Source organism: Taudactylus pleione, unplaced genomic scaffold (genome assembly GCF_031769625.1).
Source record: "Taudactylus pleione unplaced genomic scaffold, aTauple2 ptg000216l, whole genome shotgun sequence".
Lineage (NCBI taxonomy): Eukaryota > Metazoa > Chordata > Amphibia > Anura > Myobatrachidae > Taudactylus > Taudactylus pleione.
The window spans coordinates 6,464,973-6,486,542 of NW_028284618.1; the positions used below are offsets into that span (position 1 = coordinate 6,464,973).

General features: G+C 47.3%; 2 protein-coding genes across 11 annotated transcripts in view; one reads left to right on the plus strand and one right to left on the minus strand.

Moving 5' to 3' along the window:
• The window catches only part of ADAM22 (ADAM metallopeptidase domain 22), a 278,694-nt gene that overhangs the window by 162,449 nt on the left and 94,675 nt on the right, over positions 1-21,570 (plus strand). The window lies entirely within an intron of this gene.
• CLDN12 (claudin 12) lies at positions 11,593-20,957 on the minus strand. Of its 4 annotated transcripts, XM_088478619.1 has the most exons (3): positions 20,884-20,957; positions 14,775-15,392; positions 11,593-12,147 (listed from the first exon to the last, which is right to left on the minus strand). In XM_088478619.1, the coding sequence occupies exons 2-3, from the start codon at positions 15,367-15,369 to the stop codon at positions 12,113-12,115; spliced, it is 630 nt and encodes a 209-aa protein (XP_088334745.1). In that variant the 5' UTR covers positions 15,370-15,392; positions 20,884-20,957; the 3' UTR covers positions 11,593-12,112. The 4 variants fall into 4 exon arrangements, with proteins under 4 accessions (XP_088334745.1, XP_088334742.1, XP_088334743.1 ...); XM_088478616.1 differs by having other exon boundaries at positions 11,593-15,392; XM_088478617.1 differs by lacking the exon at positions 20,884-20,957 and adding an exon at positions 20,519-20,593 and having other exon boundaries at positions 11,593-15,392.

Sequence of the window (21,570 nt, forward strand, 5' to 3'; positions counted from 1 at the left end):
GAGGGTGGGGTGACTCCAATGCAGCAGACTTGGGAGACTCGGGGAATTGTTGTGTTACTGATGGTGAGCTGGGGTTCTCTAGGAAGCAGCAAGAACATAAGTTCTGTATTGGACACGATGAGCTTTAAGTAACATATGGGTCATCCATGTAAGTCGCTGTATAGCAAGCTATAGTCATACCTGGTATTTATTGTGCCGGACTTCCAAAATAAGACCTGGCCAACCAAGACTGCTATGTAGTACATCACTAGTATTGTGTACCAAGCAGTGAGAGCACTATACCATCCATAGATGGGGAGCGCTCTTCAGTTCGCTGAAAGCACATTGTAGATGACTGCGGGTGCTTAGTGTAGCCAACATCTCACACTACAATGCTGAGAGGCACCATTCTCAGACACACTGCTTAGAGGGGAATTACAGGGGGGGTCTTCACACCTCTCTAATCAAATCATTGTCCTCCAGGATTCCAAGTAATCTAAACAAATAAACTAATCATTGGATACATTAGTCACCTGTAACCTAAAATACAAATTAGCAATGAGCTACTGACAAATATCTAGTTAGTCAGGAAGTTGCAGGATCCTCTGTAAGGGAACATATTTGTAGTTACACAGCAGCTGGACAACCACATATTTACTAATAAAAGACTGATTCTGAGATAAGGGTCCGATTCTGAGATGGTTGGTAATGCAGCCGCTCACACATTAGTCATTTTGGGAATATGCAGATGCCAATCTCAGCCTTCCCTTTGTGCGGCACGGTGCCATGGAGTGTACGAGCACTGAGACCCCCAGGTTTAAAGACTCTGAGCTGCATCACAATAATTCTTTATGCTGTGTCTCGGAGATTTGCCAGCCGTGATTTCATTTCTGGCCCTAGAGGTCACACCCACCCCTGGCACTTCCGAGTACAAGTCACACCCACCCCTGGCACTTCCGAGTACAAGTCACACCCACCCCTGGCACTTCCGAGTACAAGTCCCCTGGCCACATCAGCAGAAATAATAGGATGCAGCCGGGTCATTTCTTATCCCTTTCAGGAGTATTTATTATTAAATTGAATCTGCTTATAAAAAAATAAAACTCCTCCTCCTCATTTGCATACTCCGGTTACTTACTACGCAGGTTTTATGCCTCTGCACAGTAAAGTGTATTACATTGAAAGAACTGGTATAATATCTGAGCAGAGAAATAAATGTATAATCCGATGGCTGAAGATATAATAAATGTGAAGGGGGCAAAGTTTAAAGCCGAAAAATGCACTTAATGATGTACAGTATTACACTGTGTTTCTATGTGTTGGGTATTTTCTATTGTGCGTGCCTCCTAGATTTTCACCCACCGTTCTAAGGGCCTGATTCAGACCCGGACACTAAGCTGTGATCGCTTGCGGCCAAAAGGGGCCGGGTATACAAATTCCACGATCTCACTGTGTGGCATAAGGACGCCCTCTATGACTTATAGGACGACGGCAGTGAGCAAACCCAGGTGTCTAAAGACGCCCACTTTCCTTTCCTAACACACATCATCTCCAGGAAGTGTATGAATAATCGGGAACATCGAGAGCCATCGGAGCTGGTGATGTGTACAATGACGCTTCCATGCTAATTATGCACACCCATAAAACTCAGTTTTGACGGCCAGACACCTGCGTTTGCACCACCACTGCCCCGTTCACAAGCACCTTCCCGTTACCACCCACAAACGGCGCTGTCACTCATAGTAGTGCTCAGTCTTTGTGCTACGAGCGCACGATTCCCGATCGCAGCGAGTGGCTCACGCATTGTGATGCATGCGTAGACGAGCGACCATCACCCACAGCGAGCGAACGCAGCTTAGCGTCTGGGTCTGAATCAGGCCCTATATCCCCTTTAAATCCGTGAGAGAAAGTGGCGATTGTGCTCCTCATCAATCTGAACTGTAACGATTGCTGAGTTGCAGGAGATTGTTGGCTAAAAGTCACAGGATGAGGATGTATTGGATACATCTGCTGCTCTCTCATTGACTGTCCCATTGCAGCTTTCTGTTTATGGACCTGAGGAAGTACAAGGACAACATTTTCGATTTTACTTTGGACGCCTGTCAGGACATTTGATGAGTTACTCTGCATCCTGCACCATACTTGCCAACTCCCTGAAATAGTAGCAATCTCCCTGAAGAGTCTAGCAATCTTTCTCATTGCACCTTATCCCCATTATGAAACGTAGATATATATACATAATATATATATATATATATATATATATATATAAACAGAGCTATTGTACATTCAAATGGGATCATTATTATAATTTCCCTGCATTGGTTATAAGGCACAATGATCCCTATGGCTACATGCACTTTTATTATAAGGTTTTTTGTGGCCACTTATAGGGAACCACTTGTAAAACACAATACATGTGGATCTTACTGACTGCTTTAACGCTCGTTTACATGTGGATGTAAGTCAGTATTATGACACGCCCCTCAGATGTAGAAGTACACGCCCACTTTACCACCACACTCATAGGTGCTGCTTTTACAATCTCCCTGAAACGCTTTTTCAAAAGTAGGCAAGTATGTCCTGCACTCATAAAGCAATATGCCCAACTGAGGCACAGTACAAGTCCTGAGGAATGTCTCCTCGTTACAAGAGGTGTGATCAAACGCCTGCTCGTGGAAATTTCCCCTATGTCTTTTCATCACCCAACGCGTTTTGTCTTTATTTCCCCCCCTTTGCTATCTACCAGTTCTAAATGATCCGCTGTAAATACAGGAGCCAGCATCTAAACAGAAAAGCTGGGGGGGGGGGGTTTAAATGGAAAATAAATAAACAATGAATAGGATGATCATCACAAGTGGCAATCCTGCAATCACGGCTACATGTGATTTACTGTTATTGGAGAGAACAGTATGATCAGTAAATGGGGGCCAGCAATTCTGTAAGTGGCCTAATCATCAACTGCGGCCGGGTGGCCCCCAGTAAATAACAATCCAACTCTTTGTGAGTTGCGATAGTGGATACTTAACTACCTGAGCACTTCAGTATAGCTCTATTGTGGGGACAGCTGCACCGAAAAGCAGCTGTCCCCGCAATCCCCAACTGCTACAGAAGAAGCAGTGATACTTAGCCCTGCTGTAATTACTGCTATGGTATAAGTGGCATTACGGTGCATTATAGGGCAGGCCAAATATTGTGTGGCCCATTTTGCCTTTCTCATTGGTGGGCATTGTAGTGCAGGCCAAGTGCCTGACACCCGGCTTCCAATACTGCCTGTCGGGTTGCTATGGCAATATGACGCCTGCAGTCTAGGGCTGTTACCTATAGGCAGTTTATAGCTTACAATGCCAATACACTGGGGTATGCCCTATGCTCCGATAGGACAACCCACCTACCTATGGGAAGAGCAAAAGCAAATTCATGGATGAAACCATTTCAACTGGCAATGGCTGGTAACTCTCCTCCACATGTAAGGATAGAATTTTAATGGGTGGGGTATGATTTCCCGGCGGTCGGAATGCCGCTAGTCAGTATACTGACAGCGGCATACCGACAGTGGTACGTAAGTATAGTACCACTAACCCTTACCCCTATCCTAACCCGCCCCCCCCCCCCCTAGTGCCTAACCCTCCCCTAATCCCTGATACTTCCCTTCGGGATCCCGACGCTGTCGGGACTCTGGTGCCGGTATTTAGACCGTAGGAATCCCGCACCCCGGGATGCTGACTACATCCAGAGTTTAATATATGTAAATAAAACTCTGCTCTGCATTATAATGTAGAATAGGAGAAAACATGATCTTATCTAAAACTTGAATTAGTTATAGAACCATGGATAAAATGTACCAACTCCAAAATAAAAACGTATATAATCAGCGATTACCAACACACCTGTACTTGTGTTAATGCAGAGATACAGCCCGAGTACTAACGACTGCCCCGATTTACAGTTAGCATAAATTGCAATTTGTGAACAACCCATGTAGCACTGCGAGCAAATGTAGTTTTTTATTTTTTGCTTGCAGGGAAAATACTGAATGATGTTACCTGTTGCATGTACATATCGGCCAGCTCTATTCCTACACTGGTGTACCAGCTCCACAGCCCTGGGTGTAATACTGATCAGAAGAGACAGCACATGGGGTCTGATCTGATCCTACTGTTCTGTGAAACAGGTCAATGTTTATTTGCATAAGCAAATTGTATCAATCATGGCTAAAAAATACTTCAACTTTTTTTCCCTCATTTTCAAATTCAATTATTTTATTAATAAGTGAGCATTTGTAAAGAAATTAACTATAGCCCCAAATGGACTAGCCGGCAATAATACTTGGGGGCCCATTTATCAATAATCGTATAGAGCAATATTAGCGCCCATGATCGCATTACATTATGTGATCATACCGCCCGGATGTATTAAAGAGCACCCGCAGGGTCAGGGGCTCTAAAAGGAGCCTGTTACTGCGATGGGCTGGGAGTGAAGTGACCGCGTCAGCGATCTCTTCACTCCTGTGCATGTGCGGTCTACAGGCCAAGCATGTGCGATGGCCATTGCCGAGGAGGGATCCTCTGGGACCACCTCCCGGCTAGTTTTGTGATTAGGCTACAGTGGCACAATGCCATTTTTACATAGCGTTAGCGAAGCTCTGGAATGCTTTGGAAACCTATGGGGGGTATCGGCTGACATTGGAAATGTAGGGACCGCCGCAGATATTGGATATTTCTACTTCAGGGTCCATAGGGTATCCACAGGATACCTTGGGTATAGGTGTGACGTCAGTCGCAGGGCACCAAAGAGTTAAGCTTTCAGCCTCCCAGGATGCACTAGGTCCCCCTCCTATACCCCGCCCCCGGGCCAAGGCACCTCAGTTTAGTTTGGTGCCCGGCCGGAGTCGGGTGCACCTGTTGGAGTGGGGGCTAGAAGAGCCCCTGAAGCTTATTCTTCATGCAGCTGTGGCTGCACAACTGGATGAACAGCATGGACAGTCAGTCCTGACGTCCATGCTGTCTTCCCTACACCCCGCCGGTACCAGAACGCCGGTACTGATCCGGGGATGCTGGTGGGCGTCTGGGGTCACAGCTAGCGGTGACCCCAGATGCTCCGGACCATGGCCGGATTCAAGGGGGACAGAGGTAAGCAGCGGGGTCCCGCGGTGGGTCCCCGCTGATCACATGGTCCTAAGTCCCCAGGCAGGGGGCTCCCTGGGGACTGGCTGCAGCGTGGAGCCAGGCGACCAACCTGCGCTTCCACTACCCCCTGGGACAGCGGACCGCAGCAGAGCGGTAGCGCTGCGGCGTCCCAGGGGTTAAATGCATGCCAGGGGAGCGCGCCTTCCCTGTCTCACAACCGGCGCCTCCCCCGCTGCACACAGCCCTCTCTGCATGCTGCCGACTGGTCCTGTGGCAGCGCTCCTCCCCCAGGCCAGCCTCCTCTCTGCTCCTCGGCGGCCATCTTCTCCAGAACGCATGGTGAACGCTGCTGGAAGCGCTGGACGGAAGCATCGTGGTCTGGGTCCCCCCGCATACCTCTCCTCCGCTGTGGTCAGGTCTGTGTATGCAGCGCTGTGTCCTACCAGGCCCTGTGTCTGTGTAGTTGAGTGATCAGCGCTGTTAGTGCAGGAATTGTTATTTTTCTGCATTGTATGTGACTGTGCTAGCGCTGCTGCCTGTAATCTTTTCTTCTCTAAACTGTCAGCTTTATTACTGTCCCTGTTTTTTCTGCTAAAGCCCTTGCGGTGCGGTGCTGCAGGGTGGTCTCTCGCCTATTTAATACTTAATTGGTGAGAGAGGTCACATACGTGGTGCCATCATGTCTGAAAGTGCAAAGTACCGTTAGCGGAGGGGGAGGGTAGCGCGGAGGGCCTTTGCCGGCAGTGTTTGTCCATGGCGCGGCCTATTACGGTTACAGCACCGGTACAGGAGCCGCCCTGGGCTTGTTTCGCTCAGGCGTTAACAGCTTTAGTGGGCCAGTTAGCTCCGCAGCCCGCGTTTACTCCGATGGGTTTGTCCCAGCAGTCTGTGGTGTCGTCACCCATGCAGGGGTTCCCACGACAATTGGTGGTACCCCACAGTCTCCCTATTTCCCCGCTCCCGGGTTCTCAGGAGCCAGCGTGGGTTAACTCCCTGACGAGTTCTGTACAGCACTTGTCGGATGTGTTGCAAGGGGAGTCTGTGATGCGGTCTCATAAAAGGCCGGTGGCGTCTCTGTCCGCTCCTTATGAGGATGACGAAGGGACGTCTGATGATGGGGAGATTCTAGATCCTTACGATCAGGAACCTCTCCATACTAAGGACGCTGATGCTAAGTCCAAAGTATATATTCCTGGACTTATTCGGGCGGTCCGCACAGCCTTGGTGATTGAGGACGAAGTTCCCCCAGCGGCTAAATCTAAGTATGCCTTTTTCAAAGATGTGAAGGGCGATGCCACAGTCTTTCCTCTTTCGGGTCAGTTGGTAGACCATTTAGAGGAGGCGTGGAAACAACCTGGCAAAAGATACCAGCCGCAGAGACGCCTGGCGGTGGCTTATCCGTTCGCGGATAATTATTTTGCGAAGTGGGAATCCCCTCCACAGGTGGATTCTCACGTGACCCGTCTTGTCCGTAGTGCCACATTGCCGATGCCATCCATGTCCTCCCTTAAGGATGCTACGGACCGCAAGGTAGAAATCTGCCTGAAGTCCGCTTATTCCCTTGCAGGGGGGGCAGCACGGCCGGCTATGGCCATTTGCTGGGTTGCCAGAGCGATGGAGCGCTGGGCGGATTCATTAGAGGCTTCTTTTGAATCCGACTGTCCGGCCGATCAGGCGGAGTTGATTGGCAATCTCCGTGATTCGGCCACCTACATCAACGAGGCGGCTCTAGACATTAGTACTCTGGTGTCTAGAATTTCTTCAGCAGCGGTAGCTGCTCGTCGCACCTTGTGGCTGCGATCCTGGAAGGCGGACGCAGATTCCAAGAAAGGTCTGGAAGCGTTGCCGTTTACCGGAGAAGTTCTCTTCGGTCCGGATCTGGATAAGATTGTGGCCACGCTGGCGGCAGCCAAATCTGCCTGTCTCCCGTCGGCCGCTGCTCCTTCTGGTTCGGGACCATCGTCCTTTCGGTCATCTAGGGCCCAGGGCAGGCCCAAACCACCATCGTTTCCTCGACAGGCTGGCCCTAAGAAATCGGTCAAGCCCCGGAAGCAGGCATGGAGTACCAGACGTCCGGCCCCCAAGCCAGATGACAAGCCTGCGGCCTGACGGTCCGGGCCTCCCTTTGGGGGATCCCAGGGTGGGAGGCCGCCTGCTACAGTTCGCCCAGTGTTGGTCGACCACTACGACAGACACTTGGGTTCTGGAGGTGGTTTCCCACGGATACGCCCTCTCCTTCCGGCACAGACCCCCGGCTCGCTTCTTCACCACGGGTCTCCCATCAGACCGGAACAAGGCTACGGAGCTGCGGAAGGTATTGCACACTATGCTCCAGGCTGGAGTTATAGTGGCGGTTCCATTCTCCCAGAGGGGCCAGGGTTTCTATTCAAATCTATTTTTGGTACAGAAACCCAATGGGTCATATCGTCCGATTCTCAACCTCAAAGCACTCAACAAGTCTTTGCGGGTCCCGAAGTTTCGGATGGAGACCCTACGGTCCATCATTCTGGCGCTGGAACCTGGGGACTACTTGGTGTCATTGGACATACAGGACGCTTACCTGCATGTCCCTATTCTTTGGCGCCATCAACAGTTCCTCAGGTTTGCAATCAGCAGCGACCACTTCCAGTTTCGGGCGTTACCTTTTGGCCTGGCAACAGCACCACGTGTTTTCACCAAGGTGATGGCGGTCATGGCGGCTTCTCTGCGGCTGCAGGGAGTCCGCATGTTGCCGTATTTGGACGACCTGTTATTGGTGGCAGGATCTCCAGAGCTCCTGTTACGCCACTTGGACCTGACCATTGCACTGCTGCAACGGCACGGCTGGCTAATCAACTGGCAGAAGTCCACTCTAATCCCGTCTCGGAGGATTCTGCATCTTGGAGCCTTATTGGACTCGGGACAGCAAAGGATCTTCGTGACGGAGGACAAGATCTCTGCTTTACAGTCAAGGGTGCGCAGTTGTCTGCACAGCCGCCGGGTGTCCTTACACTCGGCGATGAGGTTACTGGGCTCCATGGTGTCGGTGTTCGACATGGTGGAATACGCCCAGTTTCACTCCAGACCTCTGCAGCACCTGATCCTGTCCAAGTGGAACGGGCTGACTCAGTCTCTGAAGTCCCAGACGATTGTGCTCACCCAGGAGGTTCGCCTGTCCCTTACGTGGTGGTTACAGACGACCCACCTCAACAAGGGACGTCCGTTCTGGGTTCCAAATTGGGTCCTGTTGACAACGGACGCCAGTCTTCGGGGCTGGGGAGCAGTTTCGGGTCCACACTTGTTCCAGGGCAGGTGGACGCCGACAGAAGCGGAGCTTCCAATAAATATCTTGGAACTCCGTGCGGTCTTCAATGCTCTCCAGCAGGCACAGCGGTTTCTCCAGGGTCGCCCGGTGCAGGTCCAGTCGGACAACGCTACCACCGTGGCCTACATAAACAGGCAAGGAGGAACTCGCAGTCGGGCGGCTCTCGTAGAGGTCTCTCGGATCCTGGTTTGGGCGGAGCGCAATCTTCCGGCCATATCAGCGGTCTTCATCCCGGGAGTGCTCAATTGGGAGGCGGACTTTCTAAGTCGCCAGGACGTTCATCCGGGGGAATGGTCCCTGCACCCGGACGTTTTTCAACTACTGGTGGACAGGTGGGGTCTTCCAGAAATCGACCTCATGGCGTCCCGGCACAACAACAAGTTGCCGGTGTACGGGTCTCGCACAAGAGACGAAGGGGCGTCTCTGGTGGATGCTCTGTCCGTCCGGTGGACGTTCCGGTTCGCATACCTGTTCCCTCCGGTCTCCCTTCTTCCACGGGTAATCCGGAAATTCAAACAGGAAGGAGGGACGCTCCTGTTGATAGCTCCCGCGTGGCCCAGACGGCACTGGTTCTCAGACCTTCAGGGTCTGTCCGTGGACATTCCTCTGCGGTTGCCGCTACGACCGGACCTTCTGTCTCAGGGTCCTTGCCTTCACCCGGACCTGACTCGGCTGTCTTTGACGGCGTGGCTGTTGAGACGGCCATGCTGAGGTCCCGGGGGTTTTCCAGCTCTGTGGTGCGTACCATGTTGCGAGCTCGGAAACCGTCTTCCGCGAGGATATACCATCGCGTGTGGCATACGTTCTTCCAGTGGTGTCGACCGAGAGGTTATGCACCGCGGGAGTTTCGTCTGTCTCGGATTCTCGCCTTCCTGCAAGCGGGACTAGATCATGGGCTTCGCCTTGCTTCTTTGAAGGTACAGGTTTCGGCCCTATCTGTCTGGTTTCACCGTAGGATTGCTACAATCCCGGATGTGCGCACCTTTATGCAGGGTGTTCTCCGCATTCAGCCGCCCTTTGTTCCACCTGTGGCGCCTTGGGATTTGGCTGTGGTCCTGAGGGCTCTCCAAGGACCGCCGTTTGAACCACTGGGCTCAGTGGATCTTAAATGGCTAACAGCTAAGACTGTTTTCCTTCTGGCCATTGCTTCGGCCAGACGTGTTTCTGAGTTAGGGGCTCTTTCTTGTAGACCCCCTTTCTTGGTTTTTTATGGGAACAGGGCAGTGCTCCGCACTCGGCCCGAGTTTCTTCCCAAAGTTGTTTCCCAGTTTCATATTAACGAGGAAATAGTTGTTCCGGCCTTTAACTCACCGGGTCTTTCCGTGGGTGAGGCCTCTTTGGATGTTGTGCGGGCCTTAAGGACTTATGTTGACCGCACTTCTTCGTTTAGGAAGTCGGACGCTTTGTTTGTCCTCTTTGGCTTCCGTAAAAAGGGTTGGCCTGCTTCAAAGCAAACTTTGGCAGCCTGGATCCGTATGGCTATTTCTGAAGCTTATCTTCATGAAGGCCTACCGGTCCCTCCTTCTCTGAAGGCTCATTCCACTAGGTCTGTGGGTCCTTCGTGGGCAGCTCGACGTGGTGCCTCGGCAGTTCAGATCTGCAAGGCTGCTACGTGGTCTTCTGTCCATACCTTCGTGAGGTATTACAGGTTTGACACCTTCGCCTCTCAGGATGCTTCCTTCGGGCGGCGGATTCTCCTTTCTGCACAGGAGCGTCCCCACCCTTAAAGGATACTGCTTTGGGACATCCCCAAGGTATCCTGTGGATACCCTATGGACCCTGAAGTAGAAAATATGAGATATGGTAAGAACTTACCCTTGTTATCTCTATTTCTACGAAGTCCATAGGGTTCCACAGGACTCCCGCCCTGTCGCACCTGTGCTGCAGATGGGCTTTGCTCTGGTCACCGGTTTTCCGTCTCCCTCTGGTGAGAATGTGATTCTTGTATGTGTCCAGATCTTTGTTCTCTCTCTTCCTTCTCCTCCTCCGGCCTATGGCTTGGTAACTAACTGAGGTGCCTTGGCCCGGGGGCGGGGTATAGGAGGGGGACCTAGTGCATCCTGGGCGGCTGAAAGCTTAACTCTTTGGTGCCCTGCGACTGACGTCACACCTATACCCAAGGTATCCTATGGAACCCTATGGACTTCGTAGAAATAGAGATAACAAGGGTAAGTTCTTACCATATCTCATATATCTGCCGCAGTCCCTCCTTAATACATCTGGGGGATACTTGTTATTTGTGGATACCCCCCCAAAAACAGGTGTTTTCTGAGAATATGTTGAAAATAGTTAATGATAAATGAGCCCCTTAATCAAGTAAGTTGGTAAGAGCATGCATAAGGCTCAGGAGCAGGCATAAGGCTCAGGAGCAGGCATAAGGCTCAGGAGCAGGCATAAGGCTCAGGAGCAGGCATAAGGCTCAGGAGCAGGCATAAGGCTCAGGAGCAGGCATAAGGCTCAGGAGCAGGCATAAGGCTAAAGCCTATGGCAGACAAATGAACGACATCGTTATAGCAGAAACAAGCCCAGTCTCTTGCATGTACAGCTGCTCAACCGTGCAGTGTTCCCCATATAAATATAATAAGTAATGCTGGGCATCCACTGCCAGATAACATGACTGTCAGGCTGACAGACACATTTTATCTGGCTGCCTGTCACCCTGCAGATACTGCGGGCATACCCTGTGAGATCTGTGTATTGGCCCCGATATCTGCGCTCTGCCCCCCGAGGAGGAGACATTTCCTCATTCCTCCCCTGCGAAGGACCAGGGGAAATGGCTGTCTGTCGGCCGGGGCTGGGCATACACGGCCCGGTGCAGCCAACATTTAACGTACAAACTATTACATCGGACAGGCATGCTGGACAATCCGGCATGCCCGACCAATCGATATTTTACCCTCGGTCGCCCGCACACAGTACAGTTATCAGGGGGATCCCCTGATATTGGGCGGATCGCCCCGATAATTGCATAGTGTATGCCCAGTGTAAGAAATTACAAAACACACAACTTATTAACTGCAGGTATAGGGTTAGAGAAAGCCGAGCACCATGAACGTTCTGACGCTTTCTTTACACTAGAAGTTGCCATGTGAGCAGGGATTCAGTCTTGTTGATTGCAGATCATTAAAAGCATAGTTAAAGCATTAAAAATACACCGACATACCACAATATGGATGGTGCCAGAACTCATTTATTGTACAGAAATTTCACCTATTCATAAAAATACATTGGTACTCAACATGACCGGCATGTAGACATCATCAAAATATGGCAAATTCAAGCACTTAACACCAGCAGTTAAAATACCAAAAGCAGAAATACAAGTATAAAAAAATACAGTAATAATATAATAATAATTTGCCAGGGAATCAGGTGGCAGAGAAAAGGCTCTATAAAATGTAAAGAGAAATGTGTTTTGCACTCATTTTAACCAGTTGTTAATAAGGAACAGGGCCGTAGGGAGGGGTGTGCGAGAGGTCGCAGGGCCCTGATGGCGGCACAGTCACTGCCCCATGGCCTCTGTCTCTGGTTAGCTGCGTGCCTGGAACGGCACCCTATAGCCAGTATCGCTGCCCGGAGCCTCCAAAGGATGTACTGGGAGCGTACCCTGCGGCTCTGTGGGCAGCTCTGTACTTTCTCCTGGTGACAGCCCCGCCCACTCGCGTGATGTCACAGGAGCCCTGCTCAGACGCTGATCAGATCATTTGCAAGGCATGGTTATTTCTCTGCTGGCACCTGGAGGAAAAGTAAACTTATATTACAGTTATTTCTGAGCTATCGTTTTGCGGTTTGGAGATTTCATCAGACCGGTTATCAAAGTCAAGGTGAAAAGACCTGATCGTAAAATGTATTATTTTGTGGTCATGCTTTGCAGACCGATTGACCCTTTGCTGATAAGTGAAATCCAATATTAGGCAGCAGAAAGATGTACAAAATGTGTGCAGATCACCTTATTAATAGGGAGCAAGTGCTTACAGGACATGTATGTGACGTTAGAACGTTAGCTGTGCAGTTACAAATTCCTGTGCACTCATCACTTAATAAGGCAAATTGACATATTTTATAGTCATTCCAATTGTTTTGTGAAATATATAGTTACATCTACATTGATTTCCCTGTATAATTCCATTTCTGAATATCCAACGTAGCAAATTCTTAGTCATAGGAATATGAAGTGGCAGACTGTTTTTTTTCTTTATCTAGTCACATTCTTCTGATAGTTAAAGCATGCACTCTTGGGGCCATATGTAATAGGGGGAGAGTTTAGCCGTAAACTCGGCCAATGTAATAAGAGTCCGAGAACGTGCAAACTCGCATATTTTTAGACTCAAACTCTCACGATTTAAACTTATCCAGATGTTTTCCCATTTTGAAGATACATTGTCTAAGCTCTCACCCTATTACATTTAGCCCCTGGACTTTGTTTTAAAGAAGTTAAATGTGGAAAAAAGATTCTAGTTTAAAAAAAAAAAAAAAACCATGACCCCTATCCTACCTTTGTTGGCTAGATACAGACTCTAAAACTAAAGCCGCGTATCTACTAGCAGATACCAGCGTGACAGTGCGATTACGGCATCGTACCGTCGTTCCCTTTCCCCCTGCAATGCCTACAGTGAACGATTGATGGCTCAGTGTAGGCACATATATCATCTCTGAGCATGGGCAATATGTCGTTATCGGCAGATTGACTGGCACGTTCAGCAGATGATTGATGTCAGAAACGACCAGTGGGAGCGCGCATCACTGGTTGTTTCCGACATAATAGTGCCCGATTTGTGCAATCGCTCAGTAACATCGCGTAGTGGATATACGGCTTAAGACTTTAAAGACGCCTTTACCTCTCTTAGGGCTTTTTGTGTATATGGTGACTATACTGTATAATTGATAGCGCCGGACTGACCAACAGATGGTTAGATAAACTCTCCTATTAAAGATAGGGTAGGGGTTGTATGTGCAAAATTGAGCCTCTATTTTACAGATCTAACTTCTTGAAAAATAATAAAAAAATACAACTAAAAACACAAAAAGGAGACATCCATTAGTGATGGCCTCTATCTGCAGACCAGCCACAATCCTCTTTTACAGCGAGGGATCATTTGCCATCCAGCAGCCATATTTAAAAGTGAATAACAAAAGCATTAAGTCTTTGTTTAGGCACCTGCTAGGTCCATATAACCTGATATTAGGGGATCATGGGATTGGGGCGAGTGTATATGGGGTAATTTTGCGTAGCTTTCTCCATGGCTTAATATATGATAGAATGAAGATCTACCTACTGACATTGCTTAGCTTTGGAATTATCTATGTAACAACAATATATAGGTTTCAATTACAGAAATAGACCCAAAATTCATATTAATCTGTATAAACAAAGATTGTAGTTACAAAAGGAGCCTTCCACCGACAGAGAAACTGATAGGCTTGTACATGCCGCCCTGCCACTTTTACTTATTGCATTAAATGTTCTTACTAGTTCTTTCTGCCCTTTTTAGTGTAGATGTATCATCAAGCAAAGTTGTTTAACCACTTAACTGACGTGGTCACATGGGATGCGTACGCAGCCAACTGTGCTTCAGCTGACATGGTGCAACCGCACCACCCCGCTGCGTGTTTGAAGAGGAAATCTGTTCTACACATGTGCCTAACGGGTCTCCTCTGACTCCCCGGACCCGGCAATTTCTGACCGGTCTTGCCGGAAAAAATTGTTAGTTAAGCGGTTAATTGTGTTGTCTTGAGATTGGGCACAAAAAAAAAAAAAAAAACTCTAGATAGAACTAGTTTCAATGCAGAGAGCTCATCATATCAGTCATATCAAAATACTAAACTCAGAATCATATAAATACATTCCTGAACAGCACAGAAGGAAGTTAGAATGAAACACAATGTCTTATTAAAAGTTGCGAGGGGACATGTACAAGTTAGCACTCACCTGAGGTGCAAACGCTCTATGTTACAAAGCATATCTAAAGCTAAGTGACATTGTAGTGCCCTAAATACTGATAAGTCACCAAGTAAGAAAAACACCACAACATCAAATAAACAACACAACTGACCAAAAACATTCAATAAATAAAACAGAGAAAACAATCAAAAATAAAGTCACCGATATAAAGATATCTAGAACAAATATAAAAAATAACCCACGTAATAAAATCACTAATGTAATGATGCTTAGAGGGAAGATGAAAGTTCAGAGTTTGAAACAATTATGCCTCATGCCTATGTAGTGTGTGTAACCACAGGAATGTCTATTTCAATGGACGACATACGGGACTGTGATGCGTACGATGGAGGGACATAGCTGTGCATGCTGGCTACATGCGAATAAACCGGCTGCCAGAACGGCGATGGTAGAGACTTACAGGCACAATACCATAAAAACAGTAAGAGAGAAGTGAAAAACAGCGCGCCAGAGCTGCCAATGGCGACAAACACGGAGATGTCGTAGGTAAAGTACGGCCCGTACATCCTGTTCAAAACGTTGTTATAAAATATGGTCCAAATGGACGGAGTAATGCTAATTATACCGGCTAGGATATACAGCAAACCCGCCACAAGGTGGCAACCAGCACTGTTGATGAGACACTCAGTAATTTTTAGGTTTGGCACGTTTGAGCTGAATGTGGTGTTACATATTCCGGTCAGGCACAGTATAAGTGCAGAGCCGGCGGTCAGAATGCTGAACGGAAGAGCAAATTGTAGAACGCGAATGTCCAGCTGATCGACGCTAGCGTACCACTCGGTATCGTACATCAGACACTCCCTGGACCACTCTTGCCGCGTGCACTTTACCCACAGCCCGATGCTGACAGTCAGGTTTTTCTCATTCCTGTTATAGGTGAACAGCTTCATCTGCCTCCACTGAGGCAGCAAGGTGGCAGTAAAGAGGCCGGCAATGGAGGCTGTGCCACACACGAAGGCCAGTAGGGTCACTGCATGCACTTCCTGGCAGCCCATTGTAACCTCAGCACTCCTGGTACCTAGATTAAAAGAAATAGAATTGCATTAGAGAAGACATGACAAATATAGAACACCCTCAAGTGTACACACGGGCCCCCACATGCCGGTGGCAGCGAGATTGTGCACTGGACCAACTGCTGCCTATCTACTCACAAAAGAACCAACCATCTCTCTGAGGCACTTTGTGACACGAATGGGTCCTACAGAGTGGTTATGGCTGAATTTTCAGGAGTATTGGTCCAGCTCAACAAAGAGTTTAATACTTTCTACATCGTGAAATATTTTAGATCATGTTGTATGTGGTGCTTTTAAAGGTCAAAATCATGAAATAACCGAGAGAGGGCACATGGACAAGACTTGCGCCGTCTGAGTGGTGCAATCTGCTCACTTCCTTAGTGATGTGGGAGGGAGGCCTACACACCCAGGAGTCTTCTGAACATAAAGAAACAAAATGGCTGCGCTCATTCAATAACACTTGTATAAATATTATAAACCGTATCTTGGTATAAAGTGTAATTTTATACTTTATACCAAGATACAGTTTATAATATTTATACAAGTGTGACTGAATGAGCGCAGCCATTTTGTTTCTTTAGTTTCTGAAGTAATTACACAAATTCTTCTCCTTGACAGCAGTCTCTTCTCACCCTCAATAGATCATTTAGGAATCGCTATTTTCTTCAGTTTTTTTGTATCTTGTCTTCTGAACATTCTGGGAAAGTAGGCCGGTACGCCAATCCAGTTTTGTCTAAGCTCCGATTTACAGTAATTGTGCCCACTATGGCCACTTTTGTAGGTCAAACATTGGGGCAGTTTGTGAATGGTCAGCAGATGTCCACACATAAACCGATAGCAGTCATCGGCTAACCAAGTTTAGTGCATACTGTCATTTATGCCTATTTTCTGGCATGATTTTTGTTTTGGGTCTACAGAACAATCTTAAATCAATAAGAGCTCGTCCACATTGGTGTTTTGCTTGCGCTGCCTTCCAGAGAGAGGCATGGAATATAAATCAGTTTAAATATAACTTTATGTTGAAGGTCTAGTTCTCCTTCATTATACATTCTAGAAATGCAAAAAATGTAAAGACGTTATTGTATGACAAGCATTGAAAATAACGCAATTGCTGCAGATGCCACCCACACAGTGTTCTCCTGGAAACTGGAATTAAATGACTTTGTGAATGATTTTCACCAGGGTAAGCTGTACAAGGATGTTTCTGGGACATTTGCTATTCACGCTAATAGAAAATGGTGAGGGAAAGAACATGCGTTTATTCTTTTATTTATTTTTTTTAAAGACTGAAAAAAAATATTAAAAGATATTGTTATTCTGTCTAATCTGATACACTGGTAAGATACAAAGGCATGTTTTTGTGAATTTCATCAGAGTTTTGACTACAGAGTTTCCTTGCAACTTAGAGGCCAATTATTACAGTCCATCCTGTTCTCTCCTTTAGAGCGCTATGGGGTGGTGTACTGGACAGATTCAGGGCCTAATTCAGACCCGCTCGCGAGCGCAGGACGCTCGCAAGCGGGTCGATGGTGCCCTAATGCGCACGACAGAGGGAGCTACGTCGTGCGCATGCGCGAGACCCGCATAGCGACAGCCAAGCTGTCGCTATGGGTCTCGCACCAAAGGGGGCGTGCTGTCGATGGTGACTGACAGCACGCCCCCTTTGGTGGGCGTACCGGGGGCGTTGCTGCCCAGACGGAGGCGTTCCCATGGGAACGCCTTCCGTCTGGGTCCGGCCCCACTGACATCACTAGTGATGTCAGTGGGAGTGCTTTTGGCTCTGATAGAGCCAAAAGCACTCCTGGGCTTGCGGCAGCGAGACCCTACCGCAGGGTCTCGCCGCAAGCCCGATGGTCGCGATGGTCTTGACCATCGCGACCATCTTTTTGGCTGCTCGCATAAGCTGTGGGTGGTCACCCACAGCTATGCGAGCGGCCAGGAGGCCGCTCCATTTTTAGGAAGGAGGGCCCTGATTCAGAGCGAGCGCTCTGGTCAGAGCGTCCGGCTCTGAATCAGGCCCTCAGCCCCAAGCACAATGACCGGCAGCACAAGCCAGGTACCCACTTAGGTAAAGGGAATCTATTAACTTTAAAGGGGAGCAGGATATATTAATGGGTGCGAAGTTCTCAAGTGGTCAAGGGGCCTCGGGGTGCATGGGAGTCCCAGAAGTGAGAATACGGCTACTGAAAGTTCAGTCTTATAAAGCAATATTTCAGCTTCATACTTTTTTGCAGCCTAGTAACCAGTGGAACCGCATGGATATGTGGGATAAGACTAGGAGGTCAATTTACTAAGCAGTGTTAGGAGACAGAGTGAAAAGTGATAAGGTGCCAGCCAATCAGCTCCTAACTGCCATCTCACAGGCTGTGTTTGAAAAATGACAGTTGGGAGCTGATTGGCTGGCACCTTATCACTTTTCACTCTGTCTCCTAACACTGCTTAGTAAATAGACCCTTTAGTCTTTACCATGTGGCATAGCATGTACAGCTCTATTTAATAATTAACCTCACTTTTTTCACTTTTGTACGGTTCTTCCTGTACAAATATTATGAGAGGGCAAACTTCTCTGGCATCAGTGATCGTAATCCAATGTCACAGCAGAAACTATTTTGTAGATTTTAGTGTTTTAAATTAGGTAGGTATATCAGTAATCCTAACATACAAGTTACATCCATTATTATAATGTATGATGCATTATAGACGCCATCAAAAAAGTTATGTTAAACTCTTTCCCTTTACAATAACAAAATGTTCATTGGCAAATGAACACCTTTAAAAATATGAGTGGCGAGTAGGGTTACGCTTCTGCTGCAATTCTGGTCCCAATTCAGATGAAGGGGAAAAAAAAAACACTAATTAGTAAAATGGGTCACATAAAAATTGTGCATACCAGCTTTGTGCCCCAGACTAGCTGTAGAGATAGTTTAGCATTGCCTAAACATGGGGGTGATAGCGGATAAGAGAATCGGACTATATAAATTACCGTTAAGCAACTCTTTGCACTTTGTTTATTGTGTTCAGTGACTTTTGGTAGAAGATTATGCTGGAATTAGTTGGTTACAGAGTAGAGTTCCCCCATTTCTACAGTGAAATTAGCACAGACCGTGTGAATTGGCTCTCTATATAGCCGTACTTAGGGGGCATATTAGCACAGACCTGTCTCTATGTGAATTGGCTCTCTATATAGCTATACTTAGGGGGCACATCGTGCCAGGACATGACAAGTGAGCGATTCAGAATTTGGCAACGAGCCCCTCTCTTCCCTGACTCAAATGCTGTCAGATGGGAAAGCTGGAAATGACACCGGGCGTTCGCGCAGCCTTGGCAGCGGCATTGACCGTTCTTCATCTGTTCATAAAACTATGATGAATACTTTGATAACCCAGCACAAAGACTTATTTAATGGAACAAGGGAAGCAGTGTGTAGTCTTTTCTTCTGGGTTTTATAACGCATTCCAAACTCAAATAGGAAAAGGGTCACGTACGTACAAAGACGGATTCAGTGTATTTGTAAAAACAAATTCAAATTAAAAAGGCTGTGTCATATTTAAATGTTGTTTATTAACTCTTAAAAATAAATTACCCCATGCAGATAGGAAGCCTTTTTTCCTACATATGTATGACCATGACTGACATGCCTGAAATATGTAACAATACTTCCAATTAAAAAAAGAAAAAAAAAACCCAACCAATAAATAAAAAAAACAAAACAGAGATTGACACAAAGAGGGGAATTCAATTAAATGCGATGTTGAATAGCGCTGGGAACAAGTGCCCGGGGCTATTCAGTTGGCTGCATCATGCCTGGCACTTAAGTTGGGATATTTATTATTATTATTATTTATTAACAGTTTCTTAAATAGCGCAGTATATTCCGTTGCGCTTTACAATTGGAAACATAAATAGAACAAAACTGGGTAATAACACACAGATATATAGGTAGGAAGGCCCAGCTCGTAAGCTTACAATCTATAAGACGTTTACCGTACCTAATTACAGGGGTTTAGTTGCGGTAGGGAGCGATGCTGTTCGCGCACGCGGTAAGCCCGCAACCAGAATTGCAGCACTAGTCAGATTTCTGCTCGCCACTCAGCAGAAAACCTCTAGTCGCGGGTTTACAGTGCGGCCAATTAAACAGCTCTGGGCACTCATTCTCAGCGCTACTCAACATCGCATTGAATTGAATTCCCCCACAAAGAATTACTGGAAGAGGAAATGTATCATGTATCGTGGCTCTTACACTCTTGCGTAAAGTGCTGGGTATATATAGCGTATGTTTGACATATTCTAAGAGGCATATTGCTAAGTGATACTGAAGGTTAAATGTAAGGCACATCGCATCTCATTTTATTTGTATACATAATAAAATTCAGTTACGATATACAGCATAGGCTGAGATTTATCCTATAACAGTATGTAGTAATGTCGACATGGTCTGAACAGCGACAGTGAATGTCAACATTCACAATATCAGCATTGTGAATGTCAACTGTACAGGGTTCCACTGCAGTTAGGTTTAGGGCTCTAACACTAGGAAATGCTATGTCAACATCCAAAATGTCATCGTTATAACCATGTCAGCATTCTGGTGTTGACATTCCATACCACCCTCATATAATGTATGCCAATTCTGTATCTTTCTGGTGCCCAATAATATACTGAGGTTTTTTTTTGTTTTCCTTTTACAGTTGTGGGCTAAAATATGCCTAAGTTTCTACACGGGCTTACTAGCTATAGATCATTCACAATTTAAAGGTAGACTTTCAGCAGCTATAGTCAAAAACATTCACATCCACTCCCATCAACAGAAGGTAAATAACACTCAGGTGGAAGCACCCTGCTAGATCACAGGCAGCCACCTACCTGTAGTTTTCACTGCAGCTGGTTAACCACTCGCTGTCTGCATAGACACAGATACAATGTATCACCTGGCTACACCTGCTGGGTATCCTTTGGGTTATTATATTTCTTTTGCTATATTTTTAAAAGATTAAAATGAAGCACTTTAAAGCGAGACAGTCCCTGTGTGCAGAGAGTACTCCCCCCCTACCCTCCCCTCCCCTCCCTGGAGCACACATGAGTCACCCCTCCTGCACCATAACCCAGAATTATTAGTCGGATGTACACAGACCTCAGCCCACCCCCCGGAATGCAGCTTCAACCTGCGGCTTCCTAACTAGCACAAGACAGATCACATAACACTGACTGCACCAGTGCTTCCCGAACCCGGTCCTCAGGGCACCCTGACACTCCAGGCATTACAGATATCCATGGATGAGCACAGAGTGGTTAAATTAAAGTGAATAAGGTACTAATTAAGTCACCTGTGCTCAAGCAATGGATATCCTTAACACCTGGAGTGTTGATGTGCGCTGAGGAGCCAGTGGGGTAGTGCATGAGAGCAGTGATGTAGTTGTGCAGGAATGTACCTGCAGCAGTACAAGGTGAGCAGGCATTAGTACATACATATGAGAGAGATACTCTGCAGCTACCTACCCGCAGCAGCCCAGGTTCTCCTGCTCTGCAGTAGTGTAAGGAGTCGCACTCAAAGAGCAGCACGAATCAAGACTCCCACACATTGCACTGAGCATGCGCAGCAGCATTCCGCCGCGGTGCATAATGGGAATTGTAGTCTCCCCGCGCCCTGGCTGTGCGGTGACTCGTCCTCACAGGACTACATTTACCAGCGTGCACCCCGTGTTACTGTGTATATCAGTCCGCTCTAGTGTTGTATTCCGACAGCCTGATCTTTGTGTGGTTGTACAGCGGGTTAGTCCGAGATGGAGTTAGGTTTTGAATGCCAGGGGGGACACTTTTATGCAAAGGCTGGCAGCACAGGGACACTACGCACAGCCAGGGCAGCTGCGGCAGGACATGCCTGGGGACATAGCTTGTCCCTATTTTCCTGATATCTGCACTGACAGTACCATACGAGTTGTCCAAACAGCTCCTGGCTTTTTTGTCGCAGGCCACTAAATAAATGTCGCATTTTGGTCCTGGTCAGTGTCACTGTTGCCAACTTTGAAATGAGAAACAAGCTACGCTTGAGTGAAAAACATGCCCAACCCAATCCGATAAAGCCCAATGTAATATGGTTGTACAGGGGTGGGGGTAATTTAATGAAAACCACAAACGTTATTGTTTATTGTTCATTTTATTAAAATATATATAAATATTTGCAAA